The 16,697-nt window shown below is 35.5% G+C and overlaps 3 protein-coding genes and 1 long non-coding RNA gene across 12 annotated transcripts; 3 read left to right on the forward strand and 1 right to left on the reverse strand.

Annotated features, from left to right (window-relative positions):
- The first annotated feature begins 64 nt into the window (after nucleotides 1–64).
- Nucleotides 65–7,649, forward strand: LOC105685225 (UDP-glucose:glycoprotein glucosyltransferase). Its single transcript, XM_012399145.3, has 24 exons — nucleotides 65–220; nucleotides 615–834; nucleotides 937–1,172; nucleotides 1,261–1,443; nucleotides 1,517–1,689; nucleotides 1,794–1,989; nucleotides 2,099–2,312; nucleotides 2,435–2,655; nucleotides 2,748–2,969; nucleotides 3,048–3,406; nucleotides 3,541–3,784; nucleotides 3,862–4,059; nucleotides 4,196–4,460; nucleotides 4,547–4,655; nucleotides 4,762–4,947; nucleotides 5,049–5,255; nucleotides 5,358–5,750; nucleotides 5,840–6,017; nucleotides 6,110–6,292; nucleotides 6,373–6,476; nucleotides 6,565–6,736; nucleotides 6,848–6,964; nucleotides 7,076–7,217; nucleotides 7,451–7,649. Exons 2-24 carry the CDS (start codon nucleotides 615–617, stop codon nucleotides 7,486–7,488), a joined length of 4,560 nt encoding a protein of 1,519 aa, XP_012254568.2. The 5' UTR covers nucleotides 65–220; the 3' UTR covers nucleotides 7,489–7,649.
- Nucleotides 7,650–8,542: 893 nt separating this feature from the next.
- LOC105685226 (zinc transporter 2-like) lies at nucleotides 8,543–13,853 on the forward strand. Of its 7 annotated transcripts, none has more exons than XM_012399146.3 (9): nucleotides 8,543–8,678; nucleotides 8,863–8,924; nucleotides 11,680–11,876; nucleotides 12,190–12,300; nucleotides 12,377–12,525; nucleotides 12,637–12,788; nucleotides 12,941–13,148; nucleotides 13,236–13,476; nucleotides 13,601–13,853. In XM_012399146.3, the coding sequence occupies exons 2-9, from the start codon at nucleotides 8,881–8,883 to the stop codon at nucleotides 13,747–13,749; spliced, it is 1,251 nt and encodes a 416-aa protein (XP_012254569.2). In that variant the 5' UTR covers nucleotides 8,543–8,678; nucleotides 8,863–8,880; the 3' UTR covers nucleotides 13,750–13,853. The 7 variants fall into 7 exon arrangements, with proteins under 7 accessions (XP_012254569.2, XP_048509025.1, XP_048509028.1 ...); XM_048653068.1 differs by having other exon boundaries at nucleotides 11,680–11,834; XM_048653071.1 differs by having other exon boundaries at nucleotides 13,236–13,506; nucleotides 13,601–13,807.
- LOC105685227 lies at nucleotides 10,519–13,724 on the reverse strand. 3 transcript variants are annotated; one of them, XR_007277733.1, is made up of 4 exons: nucleotides 13,588–13,724; nucleotides 12,889–13,017; nucleotides 12,134–12,288; nucleotides 10,519–11,998 (listed from the first exon to the last, which is right to left on the reverse strand). It is a non-coding gene; the product is annotated as an uncharacterized LOC105685227 (long non-coding RNA). The 3 variants fall into 3 exon arrangements; XR_001102974.3 differs by having other exon boundaries at nucleotides 10,519–12,288; XR_007277732.1 differs by having other exon boundaries at nucleotides 10,519–12,288; nucleotides 13,584–13,720.
- Nucleotides 13,854–14,223: 370 nt separating the features above from the next.
- On the forward strand, nucleotides 14,224–16,612 carry LOC105685204 (serine palmitoyltransferase 1). The gene is made up of 2 exons (XM_012399094.3): nucleotides 14,224–15,426; nucleotides 15,527–16,612. The coding sequence occupies exons 1-2, from the start codon at nucleotides 14,520–14,522 to the stop codon at nucleotides 16,036–16,038; spliced, it is 1,419 nt and encodes a 472-aa protein (XP_012254517.2). The 5' UTR covers nucleotides 14,224–14,519; the 3' UTR covers nucleotides 16,039–16,612.
- The last annotated feature ends 85 nt before the right edge of the window (nucleotides 16,613–16,697 follow it).

Consider the following 16,697-nt stretch of genomic DNA (forward strand, 5'->3'; position numbering starts at 1 on the left):
GATGGATTTCGGAGCAGGTGGCTTACTCGTTTTTGAGGCCGATCCACTACTGCCACGATCGCTACAAATACGTAAAGTGGTGGTCGCGGTCGAGCAAACTTTTTTTTAAAGTTTTGGATAGTTTGGTACCCGGTGACACGTGCGTTGCATGGATTGGCTGCGTCCTCAATGATATTTCTGTTTAACTCAGAGAATAAACATTTAATTTATAGTTTCAAAGGTATTTCTCTACTAAATAAATTAATCCTCTTTTTCTCGATACCTCATATTAAGATTTAGGGTTAGCCGGGATTCACGTCAGCGGACAGAATCTTCTTCTTATGCCTAGATTGACAAATTCCAATTTATGATACAATTTAGCTCAACAGCACCAAAGACAATGGACCATGTAAATTATGCAGTTTGTTAATCTTTGTGCATTGTCTTACTATACATATACTTACTGTATATTGTTTATATCGTACAGCTGTTCTAACAGCGGAAATCATACCTAAAGTAAGACAAACAAATATAACTATTGTTTCCGAGTTTTTCAACCAATAATACCAGTTCACTTGTTATAAAGATATGTTGAGTATTTTTTAAATCAATAACAACAAGTTTACCCTTTCCAGATGTGGGTTTTCATATTTTTATACTCGTTAGTATTTTGCTCAAGTCCGATTGCTGCAGATAAGCAAGTAAACAAATATGTGACAACGTTAATAGATGCCAAGTGGAAGGAAACTCCCCTTACACTTGAAGTAGCTGAATATCTCAGTGATGAAAGTCAGGACTATTTCTGGGGTTTTGTTGATGAAATATCAAACCATCCAAATCCATTGCCTGAAAATGGTGAGTCGATTCTGTTTTATAGTTTCCAAATATTCTATCCTACTTAGACTTTTGCCTTATTGAAAATACAGGTCAAATAAATGGATTTAATTTTTTTTATAGCCTCGGATAAAGAAACTTATGACTTCGTTATTGGAGTGGCAGAGAAATTCTTGTCTCCAGCCGAAATAGCTGTACTCAAATTTGGGCTCTCTCTGAGGACATACTCAGCAAGAGTTGAGATGTTCAGCCAGATGGCAGAGAACAAAGATCTCTCTAGTTTAGGATGTAGCATTGTTTTAGATATTGGTGGTAACTTGACTTGCTCATTAGACGAGTTGGAAGACTTGATAAATCAGGTATGAGAGTTTCCTTGACTCTTTCCATGTGCCAAACTATGAGGTAATTTCAGTTCAATGCACTGATACTACAACTAATATTTTATAGCTAGTGAAAAAGAAAATAAGCACTTATAGCGTGGATCACCACTATCATGGTGGAGAACAATCGGATAAAACTGTGATTCTTTATGGTCAGATGGGAACACCAGAGTTCCTTGAATTTCATAATAAATTAAAGTCATTGGCCGAACAAAAAAAAATCGATTATGTTCTGCGTCATTACATAAAGGTATGACACAAATCGATCCCAATTTCTTTATTTTTCAACTTAGATGTCAAATGCGAATAAAATTTCCTTACAGCATCGATCAGACAGGAAATTACGACTATCAGGATATGGGGTGGAATTGCAAATGAAATCAACTGAATATAAGGCTACCGATGATTCTGATATCAAAGATAATTCCGATAACGATGCTGAATCTGCAAGTCCTGGAATTGAGGAAATCGATGGGATCAATTTTGGGGTATTAAAGTACGGCTCTCATATGAAATGCATAGTTCTATTCTTTGTCCGTGAAATATAATCTGATTTGATATTATCAAAGCTATTGCTATATCCCACAATTTTCTACGCAGAAAATTATATCCAGACCACCAAGCTGAACTAGAACGAATTCATACGCATTTACTTGAAAACAGTCATGAGATTGGGGCTCTCAAAGTTTGGCAATTCCAGGAGTTGAGTCACCAGGCTGCTGAAAGAATTATGAACTCACCTGTCGATGAGGCAGTTAATGCTCTCACTGATATTGCTCAAAATTTTCCTATGCAGGTGTGAATTCCTAAAAAAATTGATTGAAAGTATATCAAATATTTCAATTGTATTGATACACCGGTACTTCAGACTTCGATGATACATTGATTCAATTTGAAACCCACAGGCCAAATCTTTAATCAGGACAAAGGTTAATGCTGATATGAAGAAAGAGATGAAATTGAACCAAGAGATATTTTCTGTGAAGTTGAATATTCAACCAACCGACACCGCTTTGTTTGTCAATGGACTGTTTTTTGACCTAGAAGCTATAGATATTCTTACTCTCTTAGAAGCGTTACGTGCGGAATTACGGGTAATGGAATCACTTCATAAAATTGGTAGGTTTCTGTGATATATTTTGCTTTATTATTGAGCACCTTTCAGAACGGTTTTCGAAACTACAAACGATCCATCTTCATCTTATTAAAATAAGAAGTTATATCATTAATGTGTTTTTCAGGGTTTAACAATAAAAAAATGGGAAAGCTCCTAGCTCTAGACCTGTCGAACAGTGGAGACAACCAAGATTTTGCAATGGATATTCGAGATTCAGCAATCATATGGGTTAACGATATCGAAAACGATTCCAGATACAAGAGATGGTCACCTTCACTTACCGAGCTTCTACGGCCAACGTTCCCCGGCATGCTCAGAAACGTTAGAAGAAACCTGTACAACTTGGTCAGTATTTGCAAATATCAGCTGACGATGATTTTCAAGCAATAACATTCATTTAAAACTACAATCAAATGACCAAACCTTTCAACTTCTAGGTCATAATCATAGATCCTCTCAGCAAAGAGGCAACGCCACTTATCTCCTTGGCAGAGTCACTTTACGCGCACTCAGCACCACTTCGTGTCGGTTTTGTTTTTATCACCAACTATGATACTTCTGTAACAGGACAGACGGATGCTAGTGTTGCAGTAAATAATGTGTATCATTACTTTGCTGAGACCCTTGGGCATAAAGAAGCGATGCATTTTCTCTCCGATGTAAGTTTTTGATACTCCATTTAGTTTTACCTATTTCAATGATTAATTTTATCGATGAAAATGATTTTCATGTTACAGCTGGGCTACTTAATCGAGAAAGACAGAATAGATTTGGATGAGATCAAAAAGGCGATAAAAGCTGTAGATTCATCTGCCGATATAAATTACATACTAGGAGAGGAATCCGAGTATGATGTCGGCCGACATTTGGCAAACGATTTTGTCAAGCGTTCTGGATTCAAAAAATTCCCACAAGCCTTATTGAATGGGGTGCCTTTACCTTCGAATCAGCTCAATTCAGAATCATTTGAAGAAGCAGTACTTGCTACTATTATGACCCAAACTCCGACATTCCAAAAAGCTGTGTATAGGGGCGAATTGACTGAGGGAGACGATGTCATAGATTGGATCATGAATCAACCTAATGTTATGCCAAGGTAATGATTTCTCTTTATTCATCAACTTCACTACACGATTAACTCGATGATCTCAATTAGATAAATTTTTTTGTATACTAAACAATGAAACCATACATTATTGTGATAAAACGTGTCACTTTTATTTTTAACAGACTAAGCGAGCGTGTTTTGAAAGTGGAGAAAAGTCACTGGCTGAACATGATAGGTAGTGTACCGGAAAATGATGAAATTGCAAAGTGGAGTCCACAAGATACTTCAGCATGGCTGTTGAATCAGATGCAGTATTTTTATGTCCCTCGACGCAGCCATGTACACCATTTGTTCACTTTCTGGATTATAACTGATTTGAATTTAGCAGTGGGTCGACAATTAATGCGTGAAGCATTTGAATATGTGGTTAGTAAAATCAATTGACTTGAATAGAGTATGACTGCATTCTAGTCGGGACGAACTATTAAATCTTCATTTTTCAGAAATCGAATACGGATGTGAGAATTAGTATTATTGTAAATAGCGTGAATAATGTTGATGATGAACCCGAAATCGACTTGAACAGAATCGCACTTGCTGCATTAAGCGCATTGCCAATTGAGGAAGCGACGAAATTTGTTAATCAGCTTATCATTGATGACACCGTTTCTCGTATCACTGCTGGTAGTTATGAGATTCAGGTGAGTTTCTAAAAACTCAAAATATTATCTGATCCGATATTAATGACATAAAAAAGTATCAGTATCGTTGCGATCTTGATGAGAATAAAAAAATTAATCATGATCACATTACCAAGTAAAATTATCCTACCAACAGAATGAAGATGTAGAAAAAAAGCTTCAGGAGCAGACCAAAATTCTAGCAGTGCACAGACACTACGTTCGAAGTGCACTTGACTTAACCAATGGAGTGAGAGCAGTTATATGCAACGGACGTATCGTTGGTCCCTTTGACGATGTCGAGAAATTTACAAGTGAAGATTTTGCTCTTCTAGAAAGATTTAGTCAAATTTCCTATGGAGATGAACTGTTCAAAACTTTAACTAAAGTCGACTTGCTATATGAAGATGATGATGAATATGGTAAGATCATTTATTAGAATTTCAGCATCTAATTATATTTAACTTGTGAAACTGGTGGCGCAATATAATCCTGTTGTAATATGCAGAGAAAACCGATCTCACAGATGACATGATTATGAAAATTGTGGCACTGTTAGTACCAAGACCTCAAACTAGAAGTCGATTTGATGTGATATTCCATGGTGACGAGCATAGGTAATTTCATCATTATTAAATCATTTATTCCAAATTGCAGTTCATGAAGATACAAGCAATTATCAGCCGCTTAACACTGATTATTTATAAAACTGTTTTGTCATAGCGCCATCAAAATACCGGCAAGTAATCCGGACAGTGTGGCATTTCAACTTACTGCCATTGTTGATCCAGTCTCTAGAGGAGCACAAAAACTCGGACCTATTTTGAATACTCTCAGACATAGTCTCAACTGTGAAATAAAAGTATTTCTAAATTGCTTAGACAAGAATAGTGATATGCCATTGAAGAGGTATGACTGTTTCAATATTAGCTATAAAACGCATGTCAATCACAATATTGATATGGTTGGGCTTTTCAATTTTTTCTTTGATAATCCAATTTATATTTCAGTTTCTATCGATTTGTGCTAGAACCAGAACTCCAATTCACTGCTGATGGTCAGATTTCTGGAGCAGTTGCTAGGTTCAATAAGTTACCAACATCTTCACTACTTACCCAACATATTCATGCACCTGAAAATTGGTTGGTTGAAGTGGTACGCAGCGTTTATGATTTAGATAACATTAAATTGGACAATGTAGCAATAGGTATACAAAGGTAAGTCGTTCTGCCGTATATTTTTTTGTGAACTTCTTTCTGTGAATTATGATTTATAAGAAGTGATCAAATCAAATAATCAAACCTTAATACAACTTGAAGTGAATTTGAATTGGAGTACCTACTACTCGAAGGACACTGTTTTGAAGCTGTAATGGGAAATCCGCCGAGGGGATTACAGATAACGTTAGGCACTGAGAATACACCAGTAATGGTTGATACGATTGTCATGGCTAATCTAGGATATTTTCAACTGAAAGCAAATCCTGGCGAGTGGCTTTTACGACTACGTCAAGGGAGATCTTCTGAAATATATGACATCACTAGTGTTGATGGTCAGGATGTGATTCAAGAAGGAAACAACATTAAGGTTGTGATTAGTTCATTGCGTAGCCATGTTTTGAAGTTGAAAGTTTCCAAAAAACCGGACAAAGCCAGTGCAGATCTTCTATCAGAAGAAGAACCAAGCTCTGGTCTATGGAATTCGATATCTAGGTGAATTCAGATGTTTATGCACATCGCATTTGAAACTTAGCCAATCATTATTCAATGGTCTTTATAATGTCGAAATTTACAAATTACAGAACCTTCACGGCTGCTGATGAAAGCGAAGATAAAGATGAAAAGTTGAACATCTTTTCACTAGCCTCTGGGCATTTGTATGAAAGATTCATTAAAATTATGATGCTTAGTGTCATCAAGCATACGAAGACCCCGGTCAAGTTTTGGTTTTTGAAAAATTATCTTTCGCCTACTCTGAAGGTGAACACAATGATCAATAAAATCATCTAATATGATCTACTGATTCAAAAAACAAGACTACAGAAACTGATATTCATACATCGAATTTACAGGATTTCTTGCCTCATATGGCTAACAAGTATGGTTTCGAATATGAATTGGTGCAATACAAATGGCCTCGTTGGCTGCATCAACAAACTGAGAAGCAAAGAACCATTTGGGGATACAAAATATTATTCCTAGATGTACTCTTCCCGTTAGATGTGAAGAAAATCATTTTTGTTGATGCCGATCAAGTATGTGTTCTACATTTGTATCGAAGTTGATTAAAATCCATCGTTAAATACAAATCGAACAATTTAATCTTTTTCAACAGGTTGTCAGAGCAGATCTGAAGGAGCTCGCTAACTTAGATCTTGGTGGCGCACCTTATGCATACACACCATTCTGTGAGAGTAGGAGAGAAATGGACGGGTTCAGGTGAGAAACTCACAAAACTAAAAATAATCATTTTCAAACTGAAGAAAATCAAAACTATAGGCCCATATCGTACATCTGCTCTCTTAAGGTTTTGGCAGCAAGGCTATTGGCGAAATCATCTGCAAGGTAGACGTTACCACATTAGTGCTTTGTATGTAGTAGATCTGAAAAGATTCAGACGCATAGCAGCTGGCGACAGGTTGAGAGGACAATATCAAGCCCTCAGCCAGGACCCTAATAGTCTTTCAAATCTTGATCAGGTAAGTTTAGGATTTCAAACAATCGCAAGACACTTGAATTTAAGATAATCTAAAAAAAACTTTTGACACAACCATATTATTTTTTTTTTATCATTGCCGTATGATTTTCAGGATCTTCCCAATAACATGATTCATCAAGTAGCCATAAAGACTTTGCCACAAGAATGGCTTTGGTGCGAAACATGGTGTGACGATGATTCCAAAAAATACGCCAAAACTATTGATTTGGTTAGTAAATTGATAATTTGCATTTGTCTATACTTCTAATCAAACACTACGTATGAGTAAGGCTTTTTGGCACAGTACAAGTCGATATGAAGATTATATTTTGTGTAACAGTGCAACAACCCGATGACAAAGGAGGCCAAACTACAAGCTGCAATGCGTATCTTACCCGAATGGGTAGGATATGATGAAGAAATTAAGAGGTTGCAACAAGAAATAGAAAATGAGAATAGACAAACAGAAAGGGAAGAAGATGGTATGTAAAATTTCATAATACTTAGATTCACAGATTTTTTCTGACGTAATATATTATCTCTTTTTATACAACGTTGCAATCTAATGACTGAGCAGAATAAAACTCATCGTTCTGCTAAAGTCTAAAATTCCTATTTCACCTATTGGCACCTATTTTTGTTTTTTTGCTTATTGAGCCAATTTTTCGATACCTCATTTAATTATAACGCACCCTGTGTTTGTTTTTTCCCTCAGAAAAAAGCGAGGCCTCTGTGCACCACGAGGAGTTATAAAGTGATCCGGTGATAGTGTGAATATTACATTTTACTACAAAGTATGTAGTTAGTTTTGCCATAACGAGAACTTATCCATTCAAGTTTTTGTTATCATCTCTGTAACAATGAATCATTGTATCTATCGCAATATTTTGAAATAAGTAAAAAGTTTTACGTAAGATGATATTGTAATTTCAGTATTGTTATGACTGTGAAATATTGAATGAGATATCAAATTTTTCGCGAGTGATCACAAAATCTGTGCAGATTCATGCCACCTAAATTTTCCACGTATGAGTGATGAATTTTTATTATCTGTAACATAATTTACCATGAACATTTCCTATCTCTGTAAATAGCAGGACTGAATTTTAAATAAATGTCAACAAAAAAAATCAATCGAATAAACAACAGTACAAAATCCACCCAATAATTGTGTGTTGTCCAACAGATCGGAACTATGGAATTTTTCTTTTTTTTTCTATCTGGCTCGTTTCACTCATGCGCTTCGGAGAGCTCTCTAAACGAGGAGATTAATACAGAATTGTGTATGATCCGATTGACGATTCCATATTTGAACCTTGAATTTGAATCCTTGATGATTTTTATCGAATCTTCAAAGAAATTTTGAAATAAATGGGACCGCGTAATGTCACAATGTGCGGACAATAAATCTGTGTCTAACGGTGTGAACGATGTGGAACACAAAATTTGAATGCTCCCAATAGCTCGTATTAGTATAATGTATACAAATCACGTATCTTTCCACATTTCTGTAAACACCGACCTGCGCGGTGTAAATATAATCAAGTGATTTTTCTCGTTTACTAGGCGTTAGATGTTATTGATAAGTTTACCAGTTTACAAGAGCAATGGTCACCTCCGCGAGTGGTAGCGAATACATACTATGATCAATAGCATAGTCTAGAATTAATGCCAAATAGTTGACTTTTTTCACATCAAATAAATTCCGCGGGAAGTTTAGAATACAGTAGAACTTCGATTATCCGAATCACGACTTGCTTTATCCGATCTATTATGCAGACCACGGTTTACGGTTTGGATCCGAACGCGAACATTATACAAACCCACGCGACTTGCTTAATCTAAACGTAAAATATTATCCAAAATCGGAACTTAAAAAACTTCAAGTTATTACAAACAAAAAAAGGGGGAGGGGGCACGTCGCCACGTGCAGTATTGAATATGTAGGTATAAAATTTGATAACTGAATATACATATAGTATAGTCATGTGTTAGTGTTTAGAAAAAATCCCTCATACAGCGTTGTTCTCCTCCACATTAGTGTTCAATTATTTGATATTTTGCCAGTCCCGATTCCAATTCAGTTGGATAATAGATGTTCAACTAAATTAACTCATAACTTCATAGTGCAGCGAATCTTCGGCAATGGAAGCAATGATGGAAGTAACGTCGGGCACCGAAGGCAACAGGTAGAAAAACGCTGATTTTATTCATCATTAACAATAATTGGAGAAATTGTTGATTGGTTACATCTACATTTCAGAATAGGGGACAAATCTATAAGTTTAAAAGAAAAAAAACTCACAGTTGAATCAAAATTTCAACCCATAACTCCGGAGATTTCAACGCCAGTAAGCAATCGAAAATCAAGTTAATTGCAAATGGCTTTTTATCTTTCTGTCTTGTTATTTTTTGATAATCTCAACTTTGCTTCATCAAAATCTTTGCGTGAACTTGATAGGCGAAATAAAGGTTTGATGAAATTATTATTATTTTTTTTTTGTTTTAATCAAATATTAATATCATCGCAAACTGTCTGCCTAATTGTAAATGGAAGAAAATTATATTTCTGAAATTAGAAAAATGGCTTCTGTAAAGTTCTGTTTTTGTAACTGATCCTGGTTTCGAATCCCATTATGATATGTATATACACGTGTTCGGGTATCGAATATAAAAGCTTACTTAAATTATCTGAATACTGTGTCTGTGCACTGTGTTATATTATTCACCGGTAAATGATTTAAAGTGATCGACTTTAAAAATGTCGCAAGTCTTTAACTCTTACTTAATATTCAGCTGTCATTAACAGCTGCGCATAGTAATATACGTACGTACGTACATACTTTCATGCTGGACGTTTGAGTAGGACCACGCGAAAAAATATATCATCGTGAAATATTCAGTTATAGATAATCAGAGTAAAGACCTCATGAATCAGCTACAGCTACTGAAGCATCGGTACGAATATACCGTATCAATAACATCTGATTGCCTGGCGCCGTTCTAGTTTTAAAGGACACTTTTTATATTGCCTAGAAAACTTGCATGGAAAGCGTAGATAAACGCGATAACCGTAAATAATCGTAGTTCTAATTTTTTTTTCTTTTTTTTTCCACGAGCTGTTTGTGTACCGATGAAAGTTTAACATCAAAAGGGATGATGTAATGATAGGAATTGCGATGATCGTTCACATAGATCAAACTATTAAACACGCAGACATAAAGTTTTTGGAAACAGCCGATGAGTAGCCTTGACTCGTACGATTTTTACCTATTTTATTCGATACAGAAAAATGTATTCACCATTGAGCTAAGAACTGACTCTATACATAGTATGCTTACATAGAATATAAATAAGGGGCTCCGACGAATACATAGAGTCATCGATTGTTATTGATTGACTTAATAGACTTATCACCGTTGACTAGGATTTCTATGAATTTTGATAATCTTTAACATAATAATCCGTCAAGTCTGTCTTATCTTTTATCACTGATTGGTAATGATCTAAAAACGTACGCTATTCTAAACCGAAAAACGTGTTTCGACTGCGTAAAATTAATAAACAATTCATGCATAATCGCAATCCCTCTTCCCCAATATTCTTCGGTCAGTTACATAAATTCGGTGTATTTGAACGCACGATAACAGAAGCCGAACTATAAACCGATAAGAAAATAAAGTATACACAGTGAGTATACCTTGCAACAGCAGAGCGTCATATAATAAACGCTGACGATATCTCAAGAAGAGTTAAGCTATCTGGATAAATGAAACGGTCAGCTCTGTTGAACAACGTTTATTTCTCGAGTAGGTAGGATGAAGGAAAGATGGACAATCATCTTTGTTTATTTAAACAGTGACGTGTGCAGCAGAACACGGTCACCGAGCGAGACCTCAACAAATATATTTTACTTATGAGATACTGTATTATACCTTAAATACAGATTTCCAATATCCAAGTCAAGTACTGTAATTCATTTCTAGAATATGGTTGACGAAGAAAAAATCAAACTGTGAGTAAAAAGTTATTCTGAATCAACTTTAATCAAAGTTTTTTATAGATACGCATATTATATACCTATAGTCGCAAATCGCGCACCTGTCCGAGCAAAAATTTATTGTACAGTAGAACGTTGCAAGTTGATACGAGAAGTTTTATTTCATCATTACCAATGCATAGTTGTGGAAAATTCGCGAAGTATTGTTGGAACTTTAAATTTTCTTGAGACAATTTTGAATTAATTTTTTTATCTTTAACGAATTAATTTTACGCGCAAACGGTGCCTCGAGCAATCTCGAAGATAAAAAATTAATGTCTAGTTTCATATTCATTTTTTAAGAATAAATAAAATAAGAATGACCGATTTCTGGTGTACAATGTAGGATAATATGAACCAATAATCCTGTGCATTACACGGAATTCATTTTATGACATAAAATAGATTACCCACATGCGTGTATTATTAGCTGCGTGAAAAGTGAATTAGTGACAAATTGAGCAACTCGTTGCAACTTATTGTACCGTAGTGATGTCTAATTGTGGATTATTCAATAGTTGCGTCTATAACTATCTATTATCAATAAACGGCTTTGTTTATTTGCAGATTATTTAATACCGCGTAAATTTTACCGCGACCAGTCTGTAATAACGGTTCGCAGAAAAATCACTCTCGGGGTTGTTATGCTTTTCAAAACGTAATTATTTTCTGACTCTATTTACTCATTGTAAGAGAAACAATATTAAACTCGATAATGATTTGTACGAGCTGAAAGATCTGTCCTACATTACTTAGATTTATTTGTCAACGTCTCTTCAAGACACCGCAATAACTTTCCTGCAACGATCTTTCCTTATCTGAATCCGTAGATTGTTAATTGATCATTAGAACTAGAGCTTGGTCTAACCGTTTTCTTAATAGAAAATAATTTATTCTTATTTCAGATATTCAAATAATGCTGTATTTGGATATGGGACAAGTTTACCGCCCAATAATAACGACTTGGATGAACCAAGTGGTTCGGGGAAAAAGGTGATATTCTGTGTCCATGGGAAACTTTCAGGATGCTGTACTATCGCGAAAGGTTGCCCTGTGGAAGGTAATAATACGCGACCAGAGTTTCAGAGAAGTCCGTCGCTGTGTAGGTATATTATTACGTTTTTGAAACTAGAAACCAGACTGCTGTTTCTACAGCCTTGTAATATTTCATTCCGATCAAACATAAATGTGTATAAAGTTGGAGACACCCGACAAATGAATAATCTATCGAGAAATAAAGTTTTAGAGGAACTTCAAATCATCTATTTTGTTGTTTTTTTATGATCCATTTTCCAATAGTAGATATTATTGGAAAATAAATAAAAATAATAAAAATGGAATTGATGGCATAAAACTTACAATCAGTTGCCCAATTTTTGAAGAGTTCGTAATAATGAGAGCTGCGCACCTTTTAGATGAAGACCACTGCCATCGAGAGAGGAATGAAAAAGTTGATGGAAAAGCACGGAAAAAATTAGTGATCGCCAGCATCCTCTGTGTGCTCTTCATGATTGCTGAAATAATAGGTAGATATATTTCATCATACCAATAACAGTTAAGTTCACAGATCCCAAATTGAGAAAAAAAACTTCGGATTTGCAGGTGGTGTGTTATCAAGTAGTCTTGCCATAGCTACAGATGCAGCACATCTTCTCACAGATTTTGCATCTTTTATGATATCCTTATTTTCAATATGGGTTGCCAGTAGACCAGCAACAAGAAAAATGCCGTTTGGTTGGTATCGCGCAGAGGTAAATCTGACACATTAGTAATGTGATCAAGAACTATTATCAACACATTATTCATAAAATTATATTACTACCTCTTTGACAAACTATCACAATTATTTTATAAACTTCCAGGTTATTGGAGCACTGACATCTGTGCTGATGATTTGGGTGGTGACTGGCATTTTGATATATTTAGCTGTAGAGAGAATTATTCACAAAGATTTTGAAATTGACTCAACAGTCATGTTGATCACATCTGCAGTAGGCGTTGCGGTGAATCTATTGTTAGTGTAACCAGTAATAATAATGTAGACTAATAAGTATGAAAATAACACACGATTAATATCATAAGGACATAATAAGATAATATTTGGATCTTTTTACCTTCAATAGTGATAATTCTTCCAAATGATTTAATGCGATTGCTTTTTCACAGAATGGGATTGACTTTACACCAGCATGGTCACAGTCATGGTGGAGGAACCGTGAAGAATCATGGTCATGGACACAAACCTACGGAGAACGGAAGCCATGGTGATAATCATAAAACTAACATTAATGTCCGAGCAGCAATGATTCATGTAATTGGTGATTTTATCCAAAGTATTGGTGTTTTCATAGCTGCAATCTTTATTTACTATAAGGTAAACGCTCATTTGAAACTAGTTTGAAGAAACTGTCCGGAGTTATTACATTTAGTTTGGAATAATAAGACTATTGTCAAATTACAGCCCGAATGGAGTATTGTTGATCCTATTTGCACATTTCTATTTTCTGCCCTTGTTTTGGCCACAACAATGGCAATTATGAAAGATACGATAAACGTATTAATGGAAGGAACTCCAGCTGGTCTCGACTACTCACAAATTGAGAACACATTCATGCAAATCGAAGGTGTCCTCAAAGTACATAATCTGCGTATATGGGCACTTTCCTTAGATAAAACAGCCCTTTCTGCACATCTTGCAATAAGTGAGTTTATACATATGGGCATATAAGTAGGTATATATATTAACTGATAATCAAACACGTATGACAATTCAAATAGCAAAGAAGAGCAAACATATTATAAATCATACCTACTTCCTCTGTTTAGGACCTGGGAAATCTCCGCAGGAAATCCTTCGGACAGCAACGAGAAATATCCACGACATGTATGATTTCCTTGAAATGACATTGCAGATAGAAGAATTTAATCAAAAAATGGAAAACTGCCATCAGTGTAAATCGCCGCCGCCGTTGTAACGATGATTTCGTTTAAATGAACCAATAAATTGAAAGCAATAAATTTTTATCAGCTCAATTACAGTATTCAGAATATGTAAAAAATAAAGTTTCCAGATAGAATAGATTGCTCCCTACAATATAAACCCAATTTTCTCTTTGCAATCAAGAGTGTCATAGTTAAATCTTCAGTCAACGACACGATACAGAAGGATGATAGATTTGGATAAACGCTGTCGGTTCAAAAGACGGGACTTCAAAATCAAAATCCGTAACAACCGCTGATCTCTAATATTGTAGCAATGTAATCTCGTCCTGTGGTCTTCGATTTTTGGGCCATACTTCGGGTGCTTTGGTATGCCTCATAAGATGGCGCTAACAATCAGATATTTGTGAAATTTTTTGTTTCGTAGAATTGAGAATTCTAGTCATACCAACGAATTCTGTAGGTCTGAATTCGTTGCTCTAGTATTATGCACCGTGTGCTCAAGTGCCGCAAGCAGCCACAGTTGCCTACAAGGCCTACAACAAAAAGTACGTACTGTACGTACTTTCAGCACCAAGACGGTTATCTGGCTGTTAATTGGTGATATGTAACCACACATTCTATGCTCGCTACGACGTTAAACAAAATCAGATAAATGTGGCGAGCGATAACAATAAAAAATTTAATTGACAATCAAGCCAATCTGGAATTCGACGTTGAGTAATCACAGAACACTGACAAGGGCATCACAAGTAGTGGAGACAAATTGTAAGATTGAACTGTTTTCCAAGTGAACAAGTGAAAAATGTCTTCGAAATTTTTGTTCCTTGAATCAGTGGACTTGTTAAGTACAATACCACAGTACCACATTTTATTAGGGGCATTCGTGTTACTCTGGGTCGTGTGGCTAACTGTTAAAAGAAGGTATAATACACGTCAGCCTCCAGAGTTGTCGAATGATGAAGTGGAGAGAAAACTTGCAAGCTGGCAACCTGAACCATTAGTAAACCCAATACAAGACAAAAATCATCCATTTCTGAATCCAAGATTAGTTACGACCAAAGTAGGAAAAAGAATAACAGTGGACGGCAATGATTGTCTTAATTTAGGTACCCATAACTATCTTGGGTTGGTAGAGAACCCAAATATAGAAAAAAAAGCCATTGCATCCATTCAAAAATATGGAGTTGGTTCATGTGGGCCGCGAGGTTTTTACGGCACTGTTGACGTTCACCTGGAACTAGAAGAACAATTGGCTAGGTTCATGGAGTTGGAAGAAGCAATTGTGTACTCCTATGGATTTAGTACGGTCGCTTCTGCTGTATCCGCCTACTGTAAGAGAAGAGACTTGGTTTACGTTGATGAAAAAGTAAATTTTTCCATTCAAAAAGGTCTTGATGCATCACGATCCAATATCAAATACTTCAAGCACAATGATGCCACTGACTTAGAGAAACTGTTGTTACAACAAGCTGAAATAGACAAACGAAATCCCAAAAAAGCTACTAAGATACGAAGGTTCTTGATTATTGAAGGAATTTACATGAACACTGGGGAGATTTGTCCATTACCAGCTCTGGTCAAATTATGCAGAGAATACAAACTAAGAATATTAGTCGATGAGTCCATCTCGTTTGGCGTTCTAGGTGAACATGGCAAAGGAGTAACAGAACACTTTGGAGTCCCCAAGCATGAAATTGACTTGATTATGGGTAAGTCAAACATTTTAAATCATTAACAGTCTAATTATTGGAAAATTAGTATTTTTAGGCTTGTTCTTTTCACCTGCTTATTCAAATATGATAACCTTAGGGTCGTTGGAATGGGGTATTGGATCGATTGGAGGTTTCTGCGTTGGATCCTCATTTGTGATCGAACACCAGCGACTGTCTGGTCTTGGCTACTGTTTTTCGGCTTCTCTTTCTCCATTTCTAGCATCTGCCGCAATTGTATCTCTTGAAATAATGGAGAAAACACCACAACTTTTTGTAAAACTAAAAGAAAATTGTTTGCAATTTGATACTGGCTTGCGGAAGTTAGCTGAATTCACTGTATCTGGTTTTGCTGAATCGCCGGTCAAGCACTTATACCTAAAAGATGCACCGGAACAATTAAATGAGTTTGATGCACTGAATCTTATTTCGAAAAAGTGCATTGAAAACAATCTCGCTGTTATACCAGCTGCCTATCTAGAAATAGAGTTGAATCCAGTCCGTCCAAGTTTGAGAATTTGTGTCTCTGCAGTTTTGGAAGATTCAGATATTAAATTTGCACTAGAGACACTGGATAAATGTTCTAAAACTGTTTTGTCGGCATTGCATTAAAATACACAATAAATAACTTTTTAAATATACACCGTATGAAAGCAGTAGCTTATATTGCAAAGGTTGAAGGTATACAAACTTTATGGAACTATTTCATGCAACTAGCAACAATTTATTGAATGTTCCGTCGCTATAATCAAAATAGGTTCCTTAGAATAGTATGTTTTATTATTATACTTACACTATGGTGAAATCTCAATATCAAATAGTTCTCACGTAAGCCTGAGACAAATATTTTTAATGCACCTGATTAGTTGCAAGTCACTGTAATAGCATATCAATGAACAGAGTATTTTTATAGACTATAGTCAGGAAGATACAGCTGTACCATGTACAAACATAAAGGCGCTCATACAACGATGCAGTACTTAGATCACAAATTGGTATTAGACTCTGCATTCAGTATAAAAAGAAAAAGAAGTACTACTTATATGCAATAATTGCTTATTCAAATTAACAAGTTCGAGTAACGACAGTATACAGTATACATGATTAAAATAAAGCCATTTATAGATTGAAATGTATTTATAAACATTTGTTACGTCTAATAAATCGAACGGATATTGAACCTGAATGGAGCTTACTTTATCACTTTAAATAACGAACCATAGTTGTTAAAAAAAATTTCAGTAATCACAGATTTATTTGTCTATCCTTCT

The sequence above is a fragment of the Athalia rosae genome, chromosome 1 (assembly GCF_917208135.1).
Source record: "Athalia rosae chromosome 1, iyAthRosa1.1, whole genome shotgun sequence".
NCBI classification, from domain to species: Eukaryota; Metazoa; Arthropoda; class Insecta; order Hymenoptera; family Athaliidae; genus Athalia; species Athalia rosae.